General features: G+C 52.6%; 7 protein-coding genes across 7 annotated transcripts; 4 read left to right on the top strand and 3 right to left on the bottom strand.

The window, feature by feature from the left end:
* Positions 1-445: 445 nt before the first annotated feature.
* Positions 446-2,380, top strand: PG985_003222 (uncharacterized protein; the record flags this gene model as incomplete). Its single annotated transcript, XM_066822991.1, has 3 exons — positions 446-921; positions 981-1,278; positions 1,334-2,380. The coding sequence occupies 3 exons, from the start codon at positions 446-448 to the stop codon at positions 2,378-2,380; spliced, it is 1,821 nt and encodes a 606-aa protein (XP_066690423.1).
* A 647-nt stretch (positions 2,381-3,027) lies between these two features.
* Positions 3,028-3,306, top strand: PG985_003221 (uncharacterized protein; the record flags this gene model as incomplete). The annotated part of the gene is made up of 1 exon (XM_066822990.1): positions 3,028-3,306. One exon carries the CDS (start codon positions 3,028-3,030, stop codon positions 3,304-3,306), a length of 279 nt encoding a protein of 92 aa, XP_066690422.1.
* Positions 3,307-4,454: 1,148 nt separating this feature from the next.
* Positions 4,455-8,539, bottom strand: PG985_003220 (ankyrin; the record flags this gene model as incomplete). The annotated part of the gene is made up of 4 exons (XM_066822989.1): positions 4,455-4,815; positions 4,874-7,877; positions 7,944-8,335; positions 8,394-8,539. The coding sequence occupies 4 exons, from the start codon at positions 8,537-8,539 to the stop codon at positions 4,455-4,457; spliced, it is 3,903 nt and encodes a 1,300-aa protein (XP_066690421.1).
* Positions 8,540-10,150: 1,611 nt separating this feature from the next.
* PG985_003219 (Cytochrome P450) lies at positions 10,151-12,155 on the bottom strand (the record flags this gene model as incomplete). Its single annotated transcript, XM_066822988.1, has 5 exons — positions 10,151-10,688; positions 10,759-10,926; positions 11,060-11,295; positions 11,350-11,712; positions 11,811-12,155. 5 exons carry the CDS (start codon positions 12,153-12,155, stop codon positions 10,151-10,153), a joined length of 1,650 nt encoding a protein of 549 aa, XP_066690420.1.
* A 1,397-nt stretch (positions 12,156-13,552) lies between these two features.
* PG985_003218 (uncharacterized protein) lies at positions 13,553-14,155 on the top strand (the record flags this gene model as incomplete). The annotated part of the gene is made up of 1 exon (XM_066822987.1): positions 13,553-14,155. The coding sequence occupies one exon, from the start codon at positions 13,553-13,555 to the stop codon at positions 14,153-14,155; it is 603 nt and encodes a 200-aa protein (XP_066690419.1).
* Positions 14,156-14,985: 830 nt separating this feature from the next.
* PG985_003217 (uncharacterized protein) lies at positions 14,986-17,055 on the top strand (the record flags this gene model as incomplete). The annotated part of the gene is made up of 5 exons (XM_066822986.1): positions 14,986-15,213; positions 15,309-15,619; positions 15,689-16,626; positions 16,692-16,960; positions 17,014-17,055. 5 exons carry the CDS (start codon positions 14,986-14,988, stop codon positions 17,053-17,055), a joined length of 1,788 nt encoding a protein of 595 aa, XP_066690418.1.
* Positions 17,056-17,401: 346 nt separating this feature from the next.
* On the bottom strand, positions 17,402-19,474 carry PG985_003216 (uncharacterized protein; the record flags this gene model as incomplete). Its single annotated transcript, XM_066822985.1, has 3 exons — positions 17,402-17,448; positions 17,505-18,977; positions 19,027-19,474. The coding sequence occupies 3 exons, from the start codon at positions 19,472-19,474 to the stop codon at positions 17,402-17,404; spliced, it is 1,968 nt and encodes a 655-aa protein (XP_066690417.1).
* Positions 19,475-19,642: the final 168 nt, after the last annotated feature.

Below are 19,642 nucleotides of genomic sequence, written 5' to 3'. Positions count from 1 at the left end.
GTCAACGAATCCCATTGTTCAACCGTCGGGTTCTAATGACTGCCCAAGTTACACATTCATGGCAGCCCACGATTTGAGGTTGATCCCCAAGATTTCAATTACCAAGATTGTTGAAAACCTTACTCCAACTATGGATTCTTCAGATCTCCAGAACAGTTGCATTCCAATACTTGACGCGCGACCCCGTGATTGTCGATCATCTCAAATCTTACGGAGTACCCCCACCGGCGATCTCGCATTAGCGTGGAGACTGGGAGATGGATCTCGGGTGCCTCGTGCCTGCGTAGACCCTGGCCAAGTCATCGGTCGTGCAACAAAGTCGCGTTTCATGTCATTTCCCAATGCAAACACGCACCCTCTGAACACTGCACTTGTCAACTCTCTTGTTTGACCACAGTAGCAATCCTTTTGTTTTGTTTTTTCATCTGACCAGCCGACGTGTGAAATGCGGACCTCCGATGTGCTGTCGGCAGAGGATTATGACGACCTTGCTTCCGATGTATCCTCCCCCACAGCCGAAGCAACCGATACTCTGCAGCGACATGTACAAACCCCTATTCAAGACCCCATTGTCGCTGACTTCGTCAAACAATATGGGTTATCGGAGTATCTTGAGCTGTTCCAAAAGGCCGCTATATTGGTACAGGGCGACGTGCCCGTAGATCAAATCCCTTTCATTACAACGCGAGAGCTTCAAGCATTGGAACTCGAAACTGACCGCAAATGGAGACAGCCCAAGACGCTTTACTTCACCATACTGGTGTGCTCCATCGGCGCGATTGAACAGGGATGGGCTCAAGCTTCCATGAATGGCGCCAATCTTTACTTCCCCAAGGAGTTCGGCATTGGGTCGTCGGATTTCAAAGACACGCTACTCGTGGGCCTCATCAACAGCGCCATCTACCTAAGCACTGCACTCATGTAGGAGGCTTCATTCAGCCAATTCGGACCATCAAGTTATTTAACTAATATCCTCATAGTGGTGCATGGCTGTCCGAGCCCCTCAATCACCGCTTTGGCCGACGCGGTGCTGTACTGACCGGCGCCCTGCTGTGTCTCTTCTCCAACGTCGCGTCCGCGCTGAGTCGGAGCTGGCCGCAGCTCTTGCTCTTCCGAGTCCTGGTTGGTATCGGCCTCGGCATTGGAGCCAGTACTGTTTCTATCTTCGCCGCCGAGTGCGCTCCTCCCTCCATCCGTGGCGGACTCGCCGTCTCGTGGCAGATGTGGGTCGCATTCGGCGTTTTTGCGGGATTTCTGGCAAATGTGGCATTCTTCAATGTAAGTAAGCCCTCATCACGGTTTGATGCGAGTTCTACTAATTGACGTGGGATAGTTCGGGGAGCTGACGTGGAGATTGCAACTGGTGGCGCCCGCTCTGCCTGTCATACCTCTCGCGACCCTGGTCTTCCAGTGCCCGGAGTCCCCAGCCTGGCTGATGAAAAAGATGCGATATGCCGCGGCGTTTGAGTCACTGTGCCGACTGCGGAACTCAGACCTTCAGGCCGCCAGGGAAGTCTATGCTGCCTATATCCTAGCCAAGACGAGTCGCATTGATCCTGCAACGAAGCCATCCTTCAGGAAACAATTCTTGGAACTCTACTCCGTCCCGCGCATCCGGCGAGCCACACTGGCGTCGTTCTCAGTTATGATCTCACAGCAACTCTGCGGGATCAATATCATCTCGTTCTACTCATCTTCGATCTTCCTGGACGCAGGCTTCTCGCGGTTCGGCGCTCTGCTCGCGTCCGTCCTCTTCGGACTCGTCAACTTTCTGGGCGCCTTCCCCGCTATCTGGACGATGGACACGCTTGGAAGGCGGTCGCTTCTGCTGCTGACCCTGCCTCTCATGGCTCTTACCATGTTCTGTGCTGGGCTGACTTTCAGCATCCCTGCGGAAAGCTTGGCACACTTTGGTCTTCTGGCCATCCTCATCTACCTCTTCTGCGCACTGTACTCGCCCGGAATGGGACCGGTGCCCAACTCGTACTCCGCCGAGGTCTTCCCACTCTCACACCGGGAGCTCGGCATGGCGCTAGCCGTCGCGACAACGAACTTCTGGGCAGCCGTCCTGTCCCTGACGTTTCCCAGACTTGAGACCGCTTTGGGGACGCAGGGGGCTTTCATACTCTACGCGTTCTTCAATCTCGTGGCCTTTGTCTTGGTCTTCTTGTCCGTGCCCGAGACGCGGCAGAAGGGGCTGGATGAGCTGGACGACGTCTTCTCGATCCGGACACGGGACTTTGCGCGGTACCAGGTGGGGGAATACTTGCCTTGGTGGCTAAGGCGATATCTCCTGCGACAGGATGTTGAGGAACCGAAGCCGTTGCATTCGGAAGTGGAATACAGGACCCTGCTTCAAGGGGACGGAGAGGAACCTTGAGGTAAGCTGAGGCAGAGGCTGTTCCACTCTTTCCATTCGCTATCCTGGACTGTCAACGCCCGAGTACCACACCATGTACCTGGTGCGTACGCCCGATTCGGACTAAGCCCGCGAAGGGGATGCTTCTGCTCGCGTCGATTGCCATTGTCGGCGCTTTGTTTGGGTTAAAGGCGAACGAGAAGCACTGTGGCACAGCGCGGATGACCGGAGCTATTACCGCAGCTGCTTGCTCCTCTCCATTACCAATCGCCCCATGTTAGGCCATTGGTGATCCTGTCTGTTGTATTATCAATCATCGCGGACCGGACAATCCGAGTTCACCGAGAGATCCATTAACTCCATATACTCCGAGGATTGGGGTAACATAAAACCCAAGCTGCCTGCGTCTTGACCAATGTGCAGAGCAGAGGTAACCACAGTTCCCGTTCTTCAATCAACTCGACGACCTTATGTGCAATATGGCTTCTGAAACCCTAGCATCTTGCCTCCCTTACTTGCTGGACGGTGCATGCATGATCGTCGGCACGTTTTTACTGTTCACGGGAGTCCTTGGGACTTTCATTAGTGTGCCCAAATGTAAGTCGAGTATTACTTGTACCGGCTTACGGTGACTGAATCTAATTCATGGCATCCTGATAGTGGCAGAGATGTACGGCCTTGGCTCCGCAACCCCGGAGACGTGGGTACTTATGCCTGCCGCTACCGGAAGAAACCTCGGGGCTGGAATCTTCGTCTGGACCATGACACTGCTGGGCGAGCAGAAGGACTTGGGTATCTTCCTACTCTGTTGGACGTGGGCGGGCATTGCCGACATGAAGGTCCTGTATAACCACCCCAAGGGGGAAGAAGCAGACATCGGTGTCAATATTCGCCTAATCGGTATCCTTGGTGTACTGGGCGCTCTCTTGATCGGGTTTGCGCCCTAAGAGACTGTTGGTTTCGCGGGTAAAGACAAAACTTGCATATATGACTCGAAGGTCTCGACTATGCAATTAATTTAGAAGTGGCTGTTCATCGACGACCGTTTTCTTTGGTTTTGTATCCAGTATGAATAGGAAACCGGTTGTTGGTCCTACGCCGTTAATGACCAGCTCAGACGCAGAAGTGTAACCACATCCGCCCTCACTAAGATTTGCAATATTAGTTTCCATGTTCAATTGAGTAGCATGCTGTCACTCCATATATACCCGGATCTACACACATTGATTGCCTCATCAGGCCCTCGGCGCAGGTATTACAAGGCTACGCCTCGCAGCCCTTGACAAAACATCCATCGTGTTTTGGTCAACTCAGCCGCCTTAAAGGACAGAGAAACCCTCTTCGGCTTCGGCATTTCGCTCTCGACAAGTTTACATTGACATGAGATGGCTTACTGCGTCATGGCTTACCAACTAGCCTTCTACCCTGGGATGACCCCCATCCCAGCGGTCCAAGGCGGCAGTGTTATGCAAACCACCCTGCAAATATTCTATCATAGCCACCCATAGCACACCTCATCAAGTACCGTAGCTCACCCTATCCCAAGCACAAACCCCGCGGCAAGGCCTGAACAATAGGTAGGTACCTAGGTACTTTAGCTACACACGAGGTAGCTAGGTAGCTACCTATCAATCCAAACAAACCATGAATACATCAACATACCATGGTGCAGTGGTTAGCTGCATATCTGCAGTTAACTCGTCTACGTACAGTTTGGGGGTTCGATTCCCCTCGTGAGCGTTACCCTTTGGGATTTCCTGGGGGGCTGGGGCCGTGTCCATTGCTCAACAATGATCTATAGGTTCTGGCATACGTGCTAGTTAGTCCGAAGTGGCTTTTAGGCGCCGAGTGATGCACATGGTAATCCCTTTTTTTTTTTTTTTTTTTTTTTCTCATTCTTCCTTTGGCTTTCCTCTCGCTGACGTCTTGGGGGCTATTTTGTATTTGTCAGGAGATGTGTTGGCGATGCTCCAATAAATCCTGGTGATTCTGACCGACGGTACTCACGTCTGCTTGTTTCATGAAAGCGCTGGGAGCAACCTACCAACACGTGCAGATGCGAAACATCAGGCTCAGATTGCGTTCGTCAGCCTTCCTAGGCGAACCTGCCATCGACGACCTCACCAGAGTGCATCTGCAGAGACAACAACCTACAGTAACTCCTGATATTCTTATTAGCCCAAATTTCCATTTCCCACACAGACTGGCCTTGATCACTGGCCCTGAGCTCTGCATCGTTGCCACCATCGACTCGTTTGCGCTCAGCTAATTTAGGGAGGCAGGCGGGAAGATGATCAACATCAACGCCGTCGCGTCTGGCGGTGCCGTCACCCGGAATGTCCACGAAGTCTTCCAGCCCAACATCACGGGTAGCGAGAAGTATTCGGTCTAGAAGCGGCAGGAGATGGTCGTGGCTGTCTAGGCCAAACGGCTCAAAGAGAGAACAACAAGTCAATCTGAACATTTAGCCAAACTAAGAAGAAACGGCACGTGGAAAGTGCACCAACAAACTACCCCAGATCAACTATAGAGGCTTCGAATTGACTATAATCCTCATAGCCATCCGCCTTGACCTCTTCGACCTCAATTTCCTCAGTGTCCTTATCGTCCTGGTCAAGCGCCTTCCCATGGTCGCGTAGAAGCTTGACCGCAACCATATGGCCTCCCCTGGAAGCCTCCGATATGGCCGAGTCCAGTATCCATCGGTTCTCGCCTACCACGCTTGCTCCTTCGCTCAAGAGCAATTGAAGTATATCAATTCTCCCATTCGCTGCTGCATGCTCCAAAGCGGTGTATCCGTTGTCACATGTACCATCTATCTTGGCCCCGTAGTCAATCAACCGCTTTGCAGTTTCTAGGTAGCCTTTCGCGCAGGCAACTTGGAGAGGGGTTTGTCGCGGATCAGAATCTTCTAAGTCATGATGTCGTCCAGCCTGGTTGACATCTGCATTCCTCTCTAGCAGAAGGTCTACTATATCGAGTTCTCCAGAAGCTAAAGCTTCCAGTAAGGGCGTAGTGCACTTGATGTGAAAATCGCAAGTTCCATTGACAGGTTCGCCAAGTTCCAAACAGCCATGGACCAGCTTACGGTCATGGCCCATAATGGAACACATGAGCGGGGACCAGTGAAGAGGCCCTTGCATAGATTCGCGATAGGCTGTGGGGCTCTGACGTAGGTGTTTATGATTCATCAGGGTTTTAATTTTGCTGTAGTCGCTCGATTCAACCAGCAAAGAGAGACAGGTTGTATCCCAGCCGTATCGTGTGACTGTATCGTCAAAGATATGAGGATTGGAACCGGACGTGAAACACGAAACGGAACCAAGTCGTGATTCGTGCCACCATAGCGGACAGGCAACTTCGTCTCGCATTTCACCTTCAAATAGATCGGGGAGGCAAGCCAAAGTTTGTGTTGGTGCTTGTATGTCGTTTTGAAGAGTCTCCACCAACTCCTGTCTTCCCCAGTATAGGGCTATACCGATTGCTGCCATCTCCACCGAGGTGTCCAGAGTCGAAGCATCGCTTATTAGTAAGCGATTGATGAAAAGCGATTCGATTATGTCCGGATCCAGCTCGTCATGACAGACTTTCGAGACAGCTGCACAAAGCGCTCCAGTCTCATATCGACTTGCCTTCGCGACCTCCAGGGCATGGCATGGATACCAAAGTATAGTTGCTTCCAGAAACGAAAGTTGCCCCTCTTTGTATGGTATTGGCAGTGCGGCGATACCTGATCGATCAAGTCTCCGGACTTGTTGAGCGAGATCCCAATCTCCTAGTCTCAGGGCACGTACTGCGTCACCTGTGCCAATATGGACACCTGCATCAAGTAGCTGCCTGACTATCCTGGTACGTGGATCGTCATGTTCCTTGTATCCCCGATACTTATCGCAACAATATCCAAGCTCAGGAAACTGGAAAAGATCGGAACAACACTCAATCGTATTGCGAAGCAATCCGTCGCAATGGCTGAGCCGAAGATCAGGCCAATTGCCTGAACGTGAAGCAAACAGAAGCAGCTCTACGTTATCTGATTCCAGCATCAAATTTGTGACATCAGTAGCGTCTTGGTTCAGCTGCAGGAGAAACTGCCCCAGCTCATCCACATCCAACCTTTTGTTGTTTATTGCAGCTTTCAGGGGCGTATGACTCTTTTGTAGTTTATCGAGTAGCCTTTGATCCGTTTCGACTTCATACCGGTTATGATAGATCCTCAGGTATTCTGCAGCTGCAGGTGTGACATCAATTGATTTATGTACGCTTGGGCCGTTGCTGTGGAGTAGTCGGAGAACATCAACATCGTCCACTTGAGAGCAGGCTAGATGAAAGGCTGACATGACACTGTCACCTCTGTTCAATTTCGCGCCATGTTCCAGGAGATAGCTGCAAGTTTTGTATGGGTTTATTCTCCCTAAAACTGCATTGTGCAAGGCTGTTGCGCCGGCTCGGTTGGTGATGTTGATATCCACATTGTTCTCCAGGACAAAATTTAACATCTCCAAGTAGCCTTGACGCGAAGCATGGAACAAGAGTCCTTGGCTTTGCTCTGGTGTTTCTAGCCATGAAGGGCCTTTTCTCTCCTTAATATATTGGAGAATGGTGAGAGAATCGAGCTCGTCGTCGAACGCCTCGAATATCTCATTTAGTAGAGGATGGGTGTTCTCGGGCATATATTTATCTTTACTTTGGTTTGGGTGCTGTTGGAAGCTTGGAGATATGATCTCGTCGAGAAGAAGCTCGTTTCTCTCGATTTTCTTTAGAAAAGAATAATCATCGGACCTTCTTCCGGCTAATGCGGCAAGTAGAAGAGGGGGAAGATGTATCCCACAGTCAAACAATGTTGGGGTATAGGATTCTGGTCTTAGTCCACAAGGGTCTGCCTTGTGATGTAGCAGTATAGCTGCCACGTCGTTAAGGTCGCATGCCAATGCACATTGCAATGCCGACGTCATTTTACTCAAATAGGTCTGGACCGGAACGTTTGGATCTTGACCGGAGCGAAGGAGCCACTCGACAAAACGTTTAATGACATCCACATTGTCATGAAACGGTCGTTTGAACCGCCCGCTCCGCCTGATGCTAGTGAAGATCATCCATGTCATTGAGTAGAAGGATTTCTGAAACAGTTCCTCCCGAGCAGCCAAGAGCGTCAAATCCGTACCAGGATCCATGGGTTTTCGCATCAAGCCCACACTGTCAAACAGCTTGATCAACTTCAGCAAGACTGCCCAAACTTTATGTGGGGACTCGTCTTCAGGAAACATAGATTTGTTGGATGCCTGGAGAAAAATGAGCTTGAGCTGCTCTTGGACGACTTCTTCGGCACTTCCGGACATAATAAGTTTCATCCTCTGGGCGGCACTGTCCTCCTCGGATTCGGGGATTCGCAGAGACAGATTGATCGAGGTCTGGCCATGTCGTCGATATAGCTGTGGCTGGCTGGTCTCCAAGAAAGTGCGGTCTCTCCATTTCGAGAGGAGCTCCTTGTTGACTGACGAGACCTGAACCGAGGGGAGTACTAGGGCTGTTAGCTTAAGGAACTAGAGGATGATGAGCAATAAGACGTACTTGATAGTGACTGAACCTGGGAGCTGAGCCACGGCAAATTCATAGGCCAGATCGTGGGGCCCCCGAGTCTCACGTGGAGTGCACACAGAAATCAAATGTCCGGGAGGTGTCTTGGGTCGAGCACCTTTTCCCGATGCGTCAGCCCGCAGCTCATGGTGGAAACGGGTTTCTTCTGACATACCAGTAATACCACTAGACCATGCACGTTGCGAGTATCTGCCAGTCTCCTTAATAATCGTCGCCGACTCCACAAGGGCCCCATCAAGTATGACATGGCTGGCTTTGCCAGTTCTTCGCCGTTCTGCGATTCGGCAGTCGATGCTTCTCCATAAGGCTTCGGCCTTGCCCTTGGTGGTTTTCTTGTGGATGCGCCAATTCTTGTTTAGGCGATGGCTCAATTGATTTTTGCTGAATGTGGTCAAACTCAGCACAAGTGCCCCGGCACCAAAAAAAGGGGTGAACTCACGTTACGATGAAACCAGAAGACTTCAGAGCCTCAACAATGTCTTCTAAAGAACGGTTCCGGTCCACAAACTGTTGCACAATCTCTTCCTTGTGGAATTCCCACTTCTCATTGGGTATCCGAGGGTTGTGATGAGGCCTGTTGCTCATGGTGTCCGTAGATGTGATGCGCAGCCAAGGGACTGTGTTAATGACAGCTTGGATTTGTGTTGGGTGTGACGAGAATGGTAGGTCAAGGCGGTATCGTGTGGGAACGGCCGCTTATTTGTAACCCGTGGAAGGACTCTGCCCGACCGGCCGGCTACTGTGGTGGTACTATTTGATTCGTCCCTTGAAGAATTTAGAACATGTTCGTGAGGGAGGGCGACCTCGAAAGACCATTGGCTCGTGCCAATATCGCAAAAGAATAGTGGAGGTGGTTTGCTTTCGTGGCAGGGACGACATGGCTGTTCATTGGCTGTTTCCAATATCGCACTGCTGATTGAGGACGGACCAGCCAGATTTCTTAGCGCATTCTTTCCATTGGCCACAGCCGGAGTCTTAAATCTGCCTGCAGATGTACCGCCTCTGCACACCCACTATCATATATTGAGATCTCAGGTCTTGGCGCAGTGATGCTATTCTTCGGTTTAAGTACTTATGACAACTACACCCCCATTTTGAAGATAGCTACGGGAGAGATCTATTTTGCACCGTCTTGCCACATACAGTTTCGGAGGAAAAAAAAAGAACGCCCTGTAAAAGCGCATTTTCCTGTCAAGTTGATTGGCTGTCCGACAAGTTGTATGGCTTGAATAATGACTGCCAACCTCAGCCTTCACTCTGCATCTACAAGACCATATAATTCTTGATCGACTCACTCTGTGCCCACTCGTATCGACCATTGGTGTTTTAGGCGCATAGTTCAGCTTTTAAATTGTGATGGATATATCAGTCGAAGCAATCATCGCCATTGTTGGCGTTGTTGTTACTCTGCCGCCTACAGTACTGGTCGCATGGAAACTTCTCTGTCGTTGGAGAATGAGAACCAAGAGAGATGAAATACGTGAGTCGGTAGTCAAACGCAATGACGGAATATATACTAAAACGTGTCGATCTGAAGCTATATCAAACTTCGAGCTGCCCCTATTCCGGTCGCTTGATTCCACACCCTCGGATACATCGGCTGCCAGGCAAGCAAATTACTCAGGTAACTCGGGCTTGTTCGCGGGCAGGGCTATGGGAATGGAATATAGCGCGGATTCACGTGTAGTGCTTTCTCTTCAAGTTCGCATGGATTTGGCAGAAGATTGGCACTTGAAGAGGCCGTGAGACTTGCCCGCGATACAGAGGTAGGTTTCGATCCTTGTTTTCCACTATTAATGAAGCTAGTGCTAACGTATCACACTAGATGCCGTCATGGGGGTGCCAGAATAAAACGTACTTGCCCGGAATGACTCCACGGCTCCCTCAAAGTTTTATCCGGGGTTGGCGATAGAAGGACTGTTGCCGGAGCTTGAATAAAGCTCGAGGCACTTGCGACAACATTTGACGTCACATCACTGAGAACCAGCGCTCATAAAGAAGCTAAGCTTGTCAAGTAATCCACTTACTAGATATGTTCCTTCTATGAAACTGTTTTAATGTGTATGACTTGATACGAGATGCATTATTCCGCAATGTACATCCTCTGCGGCCTGTAGCACGCATCATCATCTACAGACGTTTACCACCATTTATCGAGAAGTATGACCTTTAAACATCAACGCCGTTTAACCGGTCCTACCCCATCCCAAGCCATGCTGGATCCCCGAGGGAAGCCCCTCTGCTGACCCTAGGCTTGAAGGACATCTCCACATTGCTCGGGGTGACAAACCAATGCCCCTTTGCATCCCACTCCTCATCCTTGACGAGCTCGATATCGAACGCCCGGTACAGCTCGAATATGACCTTCCACATCTCGAGGATGGAGATGTTCTTGCCAATGCAGCTGCGTGGGCCCGCACCAAACTGAAGAGTCCGACCGTCAGTAAAAGCCCCTCGGCTGTCCAGATAAAAGGTAGAACTTACCGCGAACATGTTCCGCTTCATCTCCTTGATCTTCTCCTCGCTGCCCTGGATCCACCGCTCGGGCCGGAATGAGTGCACATCGTGCCCGAACACGTCCTTGTTGTAGTGCAACGCCCACGCGTTGACGCCGACGATGGTGTTTCCCGGGAGGTAAACGCCGTGGAGTGTTAAGCCGCCGGCGGGCACGCGGCGCTCCAGGATAAAGCCCGTGGCCGGGTGTATGCGCATTGCTTCGTTGATGACGGCGGATCTTGGGTTGGGGCCGCAGGTCAGCAAGCAGACAGTACATATAGAGAAGTAATAGGAGCAGAAACTCTCACAGGTAGGGCAGCTTGATGGCTTCCGCGTAGGTAATGGGGCTCGATGCCCGGCCGTCACGTATCGCGCTATCGACTTCTTCCTGCAGCTTGGCGCGGGCATGAGGATACTTGCTGAGGTGGTACATGACGGAGGCCAGCGAAGCGGCCGTGGTATCCGATCCGGCAATCCTAATTCGAGGTGAGGCATTAGTTGATGATTTTAGACGGTCCCATGGTAGCATCACCACCAGAACCAGCACGACTGCCTGTTAGAACAGGTACCTCCCGCGAAACCTCCATCGACAGGACTCGCAAGGCTTACACATTGGTAGTGGTGATGGCAATGATCTCATCCATAGTCAGAGCCTCCGGATCTGCTTTGTGTGTAGTAAGAAGTTGGTTCAACAGATCCTTTCGATCCACAGGCTTGTCCAGTCGCTCTTGAACCCGCGCCAAGGAGAACTGGAGGACGTGATTGGTTTTTTCGATGGCGGGGAATAGCTTCGGGAGGAGGGGGTTTCCAAGCAGGAACTTGTGGACGGCAGGGACTTGGCCAATCTAGAAGAGTCAGAAAAGACCAAGGCGTAAGCAGGCGACAGTAATCGGACATACCAAGGACACGTATGACAGGATCCCACCAATGGCCCCAATGATGCCATCGACATCGTACCCCTTTTCCATGAACCCGAGGTCCTTGGAAAAGTTGATCTCGCCCAGGACGTCAAAGGCAAAATATTGCATCCAATCGACGGGGTTGACGGGTTTCTCCCCGTTGTTGGTGACTTCACGTAGACGCCGAAGTAGTACATCGATGCACTTGTCGGCGAATGGCTCCAGGCCCACGACAACGTCCATGGAGAAGGCTTTCATGGCGCCGCTCTTGAGTCGCATGTGGTATGCATTGCTCTCGGTGGTGAAAAGGGTAGGCAGGAACTTGCCGTTGTAGATGGCTTCGGCAAGAGGATAGAAAGCCGACTGGATGTGGGTCAGATCATGTTTCTTCCGTCGCTGCCTTTCGCTAATTGAATCTGAATAGAAGATAGAAATGGCCACACAAGAGAATAAGGACAAACCTTTGGGAAGACGTTCTTAACACCATAGATGGCGCGAACGCTCTCCGGATCGTTTGCGGAAACATGGTTGGGCCCGATGCGGACGATGGGGCCGTAGTCCTCATGGACCCGGATGTTCTCACGGTGCATGTTGGCGTTCCACACGGCGCGCAGCTTCCAGGAGTTGGAGAAGCTGGCGGTGAACGGCCCGGGGACATGGCGGAGACCCTTGCGGTACCGGGTAAGGAGCAATTGGGTCGCGAGGATGGTAAGGATGGTGATCCAGGGGTGGAGTTTGACCCATTGTCGCGCCTGTGGTCCTAAGGTGTCTGACAACCTGGGGGCGGAGGTGGTAGTGGTATTCATATTGTCACAGTAAACGAACCGATGTTTCGGAGTCTGATTGTATTGAGAAATGTTGCGATGATGAACAGCTTCCGATTTGCCTTAACGACAACATTCCGGGTCGTCCGAATGATATAACTCTTGGATCTTGCCAGGTCTAGGTCTCACGTTCTGCTTCCCCAAAGAATTGCCATTTCCAATCACACCATCGTGCTATCTCTTTCGAGGCAAGAAGCAACTTCACAGTCTTCGAGGCTGTCATACTCTTCCCGCGCTGGATCGACGACTAGTTCCAAGGTGTGCGGCGTGGCCTGACGCATACTAGACTGCAGGTGTCGGGATGGTTTCGAAGAGTCGGTCGCAAAAGTGTGGAAGTGTGGCCGCCCGAATCCGAATGCATGCAGTCATGGCGTTCCCATGGCTAGTTTCTTCCTGTTAGAGAAAGAACTTCTTCTGGGAAAGAAAAGAGGAAGAAGAATGATTTCCAACCCTGTGCCGTGGAGATCTGGAAAGAGAAATGGGAAATGGAAATGAGGTTGATCAAAACATCAGCTTCTGAAACGCTGCCCAAAGCGGACTGGCAGGTCCCCGCCGAATAAGGTAATGACGCTAGAAGAGAGATCAGATCAAGATCAGATTTGGAGCTTTCCTGTCGCAGGGCGTGCATTTAGTGCCACACCCGTGACATTCCCTAACCCAATCAGGTATTTCCTATTCAGGCAATGCCTGTTCTGGTCAAGCGTCGTGGGGTTTGTCAGCTTGCACCGAACAAAGCATGAGGATTGGAATCCAGTTCGGAGATCAGTCCTTACATGATATTTCTTGCTTTAAATCCGACTTCCTGATATGGGATTTCCCCAATTTGGATTAGGAATCAGATTTGAAATCTCGTAGGTAGGCAGGTTTTGGTCAGCACCGGCTCAGAGACGTGAAGTTCCCATGGGTATGGTAATTACTTCATCAAAGGCGGCCATGCCGCTGGATTTCCCTAAATTGGTCACTGGAGAAAGAGGATAGCGACCCGTTGCGACCGTCTGACGGGATTGAAAGACAAGACGGCAGCACCCGCACCACCTGCAGTTCTGGGGGAGTAAAACACTACTGTACGTTTTGGGCGAGGCTTACTCCCACTAATCTGACGATTCAGGTATCCCTAGGCGGCCTGCATGTCGGGTATCTCATGTTTACGCGGGGTACAGCTTTTGCTTAGCTGAACGGAGGATGGTGATGCGGTCCAGGGTTCAGAAGTGCTTACAAAAGGAGGAAAACACGCTGTTGGGGCCACTTGTACATGTAATTAGTAGCAGCCTGATCAATCAATGAGAAACAACCTGGTCATAGCCTACCTGATAGTTCCAATTCCCATCTAATACTTATTTTATACAGGAAACTTGATCGATTTTTCCATCAGTGCGACCATGGCCAAAGAACAGACCTGCCTCGTGCCGTACCTTGAGCTGGAGAATGCCCCGCCCGAGGTGGCGGCCGCCATTGCCCACCTGCCCTACCGCCGCAACATTTTCCATCTGCTGGGCCACTCTCACGGATCCTTCCCGCCCTTGATGGGTGTCTACGGCTCCTTCTTCGACGGCAAGAAGCGAACACTCCCTCTACTCGAATGGCAACTAGTCGTGCTCCGAATCTCGGCCACCCTTAACGCCGAGTACGAGTGGGATGTCAACGCTCCTGTCGCACGCCTGAATGGAATGCCCGAGGCCAAGCTAGACGCACTGAAGCACACAGTGGGGGGAGGCCCCGAAGCGGTAGCGGGGGAGCCCCTCTTCAGCGAGCGCGACCGGGTCATTCTCCGCCTCGTCGACCAGCAATTGGCCACCTACAACAACGACGTGCAGACGGTCGAAAGCGCCAAGGAGCTGCTGACTACGGAAGAGTTGGTCGAGGTGTACGTGGTGATGGGTGTCTATGTCCTCATTGCGCGGATTACTAAAGCGCTGCGCATTGACTTGGAGGGGGAGATCCTGGGGTTGGAGGATGCATTGAAGAATGTGGTTACCAAGTGAGGCTGGGTCAGATGAGGCTGGTTCGAATGAGAACAGTTGCAACCCTAGATACACTGCATAGGTAGATCTCTGCCGGAATTGAATGGATGGATTACTCAACCATTAAGTGTCTTTGCCATGATTTTCAACTGTCATCCTACTGACAAACGAACCTGGGATCGTTTGGTGGGCTGTCAAGTGGGCTGCCCGGCTGCCTGGCTGTCTGCTGACTGATGTGATCAACTGGCTAACTGCTTTCCCAAAAAAGTAAGTGGGGTCTGCTTTCATAATCCAGGCTCCTGTGCTAGGTACCGGCTAGGTACTGTGTGAAATAGGCAATGAATTGGAATGGTACTTTCTAAAAGCAGAGCGGCTCTCTCCAAAATAGGTACCTGCACAGCTAACCCGCATGCCAACCGTTCCCCTGCCAGTTTTGTTTGATGCCCGGAAAGAGTGAGTGATACAGCACAGAGGTCAACCTCAATGAATCAACCCGGGACCCAGGGGGAGAAAAAGAGAGAATGCGTTTGCGTTTTGCTTGCTCAGAAATCCCAATCCAAGCAAGGCCTGTTTTTACTTCTTTGCATTTCTCTACCTCCCACTTTGTAATCTGATCTTCCATTCGGTTGAGATTTGGACAAGATTTCTCATCTCCACACCTCCCGCTGCAGCGACAAGGGTGCCCTTCCCGTCCTTCATAAGGCCCGTATCGCTTCTCACGATTGCTTCATCAAATCAGGTCATCATCACCACTACCATACAACAACAACAACACACGAGATCCTCGCAACGGTTCCAGCGAACACACAACACTTCAGCGCTGACCAGCAAAATCTCAACACTCCCCCACCATGACATCGATTAGCTCTTCTGAGAAGCCCTACGACCCGGAGATGGCCGTCGCTGGTGACTCATCCAGGCGGGAAGCTGGCAACGATGCCATCGCCGCCCAGGAGCCCGCTGCCGAGGCCTCGCCTCGCGACGTCCATGGCATCCTCTGGGTTCTTGTCGTGTTATCGACACTGTCCAGCATCTTCCTCTATGCCATGGACAACACTGTTGTCGCAGACGTTACACCAGTAAGTAAAGTCTTGTCCTGGTCTCGTACTCCTCCAGTTCGCAGCATGCCAGAGTGCCTACCCGAACAAATGACCTAATCAACCTTACCTGCTAGACTGTCGCCAATGAGTTCGGAAATGTCGTCAACTTGCCCTGGCTCTCTGTCGGCTTCCTGGTCGGTGGTGTGGCTGTCGTTCTCCCCTTCGGCAAGCTCTACAGCCTCTTCGACGCCAAGTGGTTGTATATCATCTCGTCCATCATCTTCAACGTTGGCTCTGCCTTGTGCGGTGCGGCCCCGAACATCGAAGCTCTCATTGTCGGCCGTGTCCTTGCCGGCCTCGGTGGTAACGGCATGTACCTTGGCGTTATGACGTTGCTTTCAGTCATGACCTCGGACAAGGAACGACCCGGCTATCTCAGTTTCGTGTACGTACACATCCTTGTCTCCTACGCTTCTCGCTCTCCTGCAGTTCAGATGCTGACCTAATATTTTAGTGGCCTGGTTTGGGGTATTGGCATTATCCTGGGACCTGTTATTGGTGGTGCGTTCACCCAATCAAAGGCCACCTGGAGATGGGCATTCTACATCAACCTCTGCATCGCTGCCCTGTTTGCGCCCGTCTACCTCTTCGGCATCCCGTCATGGAAGCCCCGCAAAGGCATCCGCAACGTGGACTTGATCCGCGAGTTCGACCTTGTCGGCAGTGTCCTCATCGTCGGCGCCATCATTTCTCTCATCATGGCCATCCAGTTCGGAGGAACCCTCTACGCCTGGAACAGCGGCACCACCATTGCTCTCTTCGTCGTGGCATTTGTCTTGTTCATCGCCTTTGGCATCCAGCAGGCCTATGCCATCTTCACCACCATGGACCGACGCATCTTCCCCGCCCACTTCATGCGAAATCACAACGCTGTGCTTCTTTACATGGTAGCCTCTGCAGTCAACACGGCTGGCTTCATCCCCATCTACTACATCCCGCTATACTTCCAGTTCACCCAGGGAGATGACCCCATCAAGGCCGGTGTCCGGCTTTTGCCTCTGATCTGTGTCTTGAGTGTCTTCATCCTGCTCAACGGCCATCTCAGTAAGCCTTTATCCTTGCATACCCCATTGGACATCCTTGCTGACTCTATCTACTACAGTGGGCAGGTTCAGCTACTTCCAGCCGTGGTACATCTTCGGCAGTGTTCTCACTCTCATCGGCGGCGTCTTGCTTTGTATGCACCCCTCTCTTCCCTCAACCGAACACGCAACGTGCGTACTAACCGTCGAACAGCCCGCACAACCGCCACCACTTCGACAGCCAACATCTACGGTTTCGAGATCCTCGTCGGTGTCGGTACCGGTTCATTTATTCAGGCTGGATATGCCGTCATCCAGGCCATGGTACCACCTGAGGAGATGGCCTATGGTATCAGCTTCATGATGCTTGGTGAGTCAAGATTCAAAGTTGAAGTCCGGAGCACTCCAATCTATGTATACTAATGCTCCCTGAAGCCCAGCTAGGTGGTATCGGCATTGGCCTGTCTATCGCCGGTGCCGTCTTCGTCAACACCTCCTTGAATGGCCTCGCCCAACTTTTGCCTGAGATTTCGCGCACCGATCTCCAGCTGCTTATTGCTGGCACAAGTAACAAGTTCTTCGAGAAGCTCAACCCCGAGCAACGCACTGCCACCATTGACATCATCGTTGGTGCGCTGAGCCGCACATTCATCCTGGTCTACGTCGCAGGTGCTTTCAGTCTGGTGGCCTCTCTCCTCTTCACGGTATGTGGATCTTGACCAATCTTCTGATTGATAGCTGCTAATATGATTGATAGAAGCGCAAGATGTTTGCCGGTGCCCAGGCAATCGTCGGTTGATTCCGAGTAGACTGCGAGCACCCAGTGTTCTTTTTCACCAGAACGTTCGTAAGATGTTACTGAGCATGATATGGCAGCTGATTTTGGATGGGGGTTTCTGATAGTAATTTGATTTCATGCATCTGATCCTTACTAGTTCTAGTATTGCTGGGCATTTTCAGGCGTGGAAAGGGACGATAGACTTTTGTTTTCGGAAACAGGCTTGCGTTTTAATGGCAAAGTTTGGGTTACTTGTACAGAGAATTGTTGGAATACCACTGAGCATCCTTAATAATAGTAAAATACTCTAGTTTATAAACGTCTATCTAAGAAGAGCATGAAAATCAGAGTCTATCGACTGGGGAAATCAGCATTTGCGAGAAATCTTGCAGGAGATCTTCTCCGCCAAGGCGTCTGTGTACAGAAGTCAGCAATAATTCTTCATGAAGGTGGCTCCGGGGATAGCTTACAGACGGTGGACTGGGGATGACCCGGCGGCAGGAAAGGGAATGCAGACGCATCCACGACCCGCAGGCCCTGCACCCCAATCACCTTGGCCTCGCTATCGACCACGGCGTTGGGGTCGTTGGCCTGGCCCATGCGGCAGGTGCTGGACCCGTGGAATATGGTGTTGTAGCTCTTGCGGATGGCGGCACGGATCTCGTCGTCCGACTTGGTCGCCAGGCCGGGGTATGCCTCATCGCCGATGCGAAACTTGGCGAGGGGGTCCGACTGCCAGAACTGGCGAGCTCGCTTGAATCCAGCTAGTGTCAACTCGATGTCGACGGGATCAACAAGGAAGTTGGGGTTTAGCGCCGGGTGGTCCCCGGTGTTGGCCGACGTGATGTTCACGGACCCCCTCGACCGAGGCGTGCTGAGCACTACGGCCAACGATGCGTAATTGACGCCGTCGAACGGCTTCCCCGAGGGCCGCGTGTCGTCCTGTACGCCCACGTACGCCGCCGAGCTGATGTACTCGATCTCGGGCCAGTCGGCGGGGTACTTGGCAAGCTCGTCCCGCGTCGCCTTGGAGAGACCGGACCTCAGGGGCTCGGGCACCTTCTCCCACGCCAGAATCTCGGTGATGGGATTCGAATACATACCCGACCCGTTTTCGTGGAACAGGGCAGCCTGCTTGGCGGCGAAGACGGGGTCCTGCAGCGACGAGATGGTCGGCGCGTTGACTCGGTAGGTGATGGCCAGGAACACGTGGTCTTGCAGGTTCTGGCCCACGCCGGGGCGGTCGGCGACGACCGGGACGCCGTGTTTCTTAAGCAGGTCGGCCGGGCCCACACCCGAGGCCTGCAGGAGCTGCGGGGACCCGATGAAGCCGCCGGATACGATGACTTCCTTGTTGGCCGCGAGGGTGTACTCGAGGCCGCCCGTATCGACGACGACGCCCGTGGCCCGCTTCTGGCCGTCGAAGAGTATGCGCTTGGCCATGGCCTGGCGGTAGACGGTGTAGTCCGGGTTCTGCAGCGTGGGGCGCAGGAAGGCCGTTTCGGAGGACTCGCGCACGCCGTTGGGCTGGATGGTGGTCAAGGCGTACGCCTGGCCGCTCAGCCGGCCGTCGAGGAAGCTGCCCTTGGCCGCGTCGAGGCCGATGGCCTTGAGGCCCAGCACCGCCCAGGTCGTGAAGGCCTGCGCGTAGTTGGGGAACGTGACCGAGACGCCCGTGCTGCCGCGGGCGGCGTTGTTCCGCCGCGCCAGCCGCTCGTCGTAGTCGGGCGTGGCGTTGGCGGCGCGCAGGTCCGACCGCGGCGGCGAGAACTTGATGGATCGCTCGTAGTACGGCACGAAGCGGTCGAACTCATAGCTCTTGTCGGCGACGGCGTCGGCCCACATCTGGAGGGCGCCCTTGTTGGGGCGCTGGTAGGCCATGTAGTGTCGTGCGGAGCTGCCGCCGAAGCACTTGCCGCGCGCATAGTGCATAGGAGCGTTGTCTGCGCCCTATCAATGCAAAACTTAGTAACTCATTCGGACTCTGGATACTCTGGATAGGGGACCATAGAGAACTTGCCTTTTGGGGTTCAGAGATGTAGCCCCAGTCAATACCGGGCTGCCAATCATCTTTGTTCTTGCCGCCAAAGAGGTAGTCATTGGCCGGAAGCTGACTGAGGTTGCCGTTGGAGATCTCATAGAAAGTGCCCGCTTCCACCACGGCCACCGTGCCGGCCTTTTGCTCGACCAATCTCGTGGCAAGTGTCAAGCCGGCGGTGCCACCTCCGACTACAACGTAGTCGAAAGTTCGATTTCTGCCGGGCACTCCAAAGGATGACAGAACATCCTGACCACTCGGCCCAGGAGGTCCAGGGGGACTAGGGGGGCCCGGAAGTGTAGAATAGCCGGGGGGCGGAGGTGGTGGTGGCAGTGATGGGGCACCGACTGGGCTTGACTGTACGGCCACTGCCAGCGCAAAAAGGAGATGCACAGATCGCATCGTGAGTAGCAACTCAAAGATGGAACGAAAGAGGAGAAAGACTGAGAATCACGAGAAGGCACACAAGTCGTCGCAAAGTTGTGATCGCAAAGTTGCATTCCCAGTGTTGCATTCCTCTCTCGTGTGGAGATGGCTATGCTTGACGATATATACATCGGGCTCCTATGT

Source organism: Apiospora marii (genome assembly GCF_038362585.1).
Source record: "Apiospora marii strain CBS 49790 chromosome Unknown utg000002l_segment0_segment0, whole genome shotgun sequence".
Lineage (NCBI taxonomy): Eukaryota > Fungi > Ascomycota > Sordariomycetes > Amphisphaeriales > Apiosporaceae > Apiospora > Apiospora marii.
Note: the sequence above shows the minus strand (reverse complement) of the source record. Positions and strands in the feature narration are given on the sequence as shown.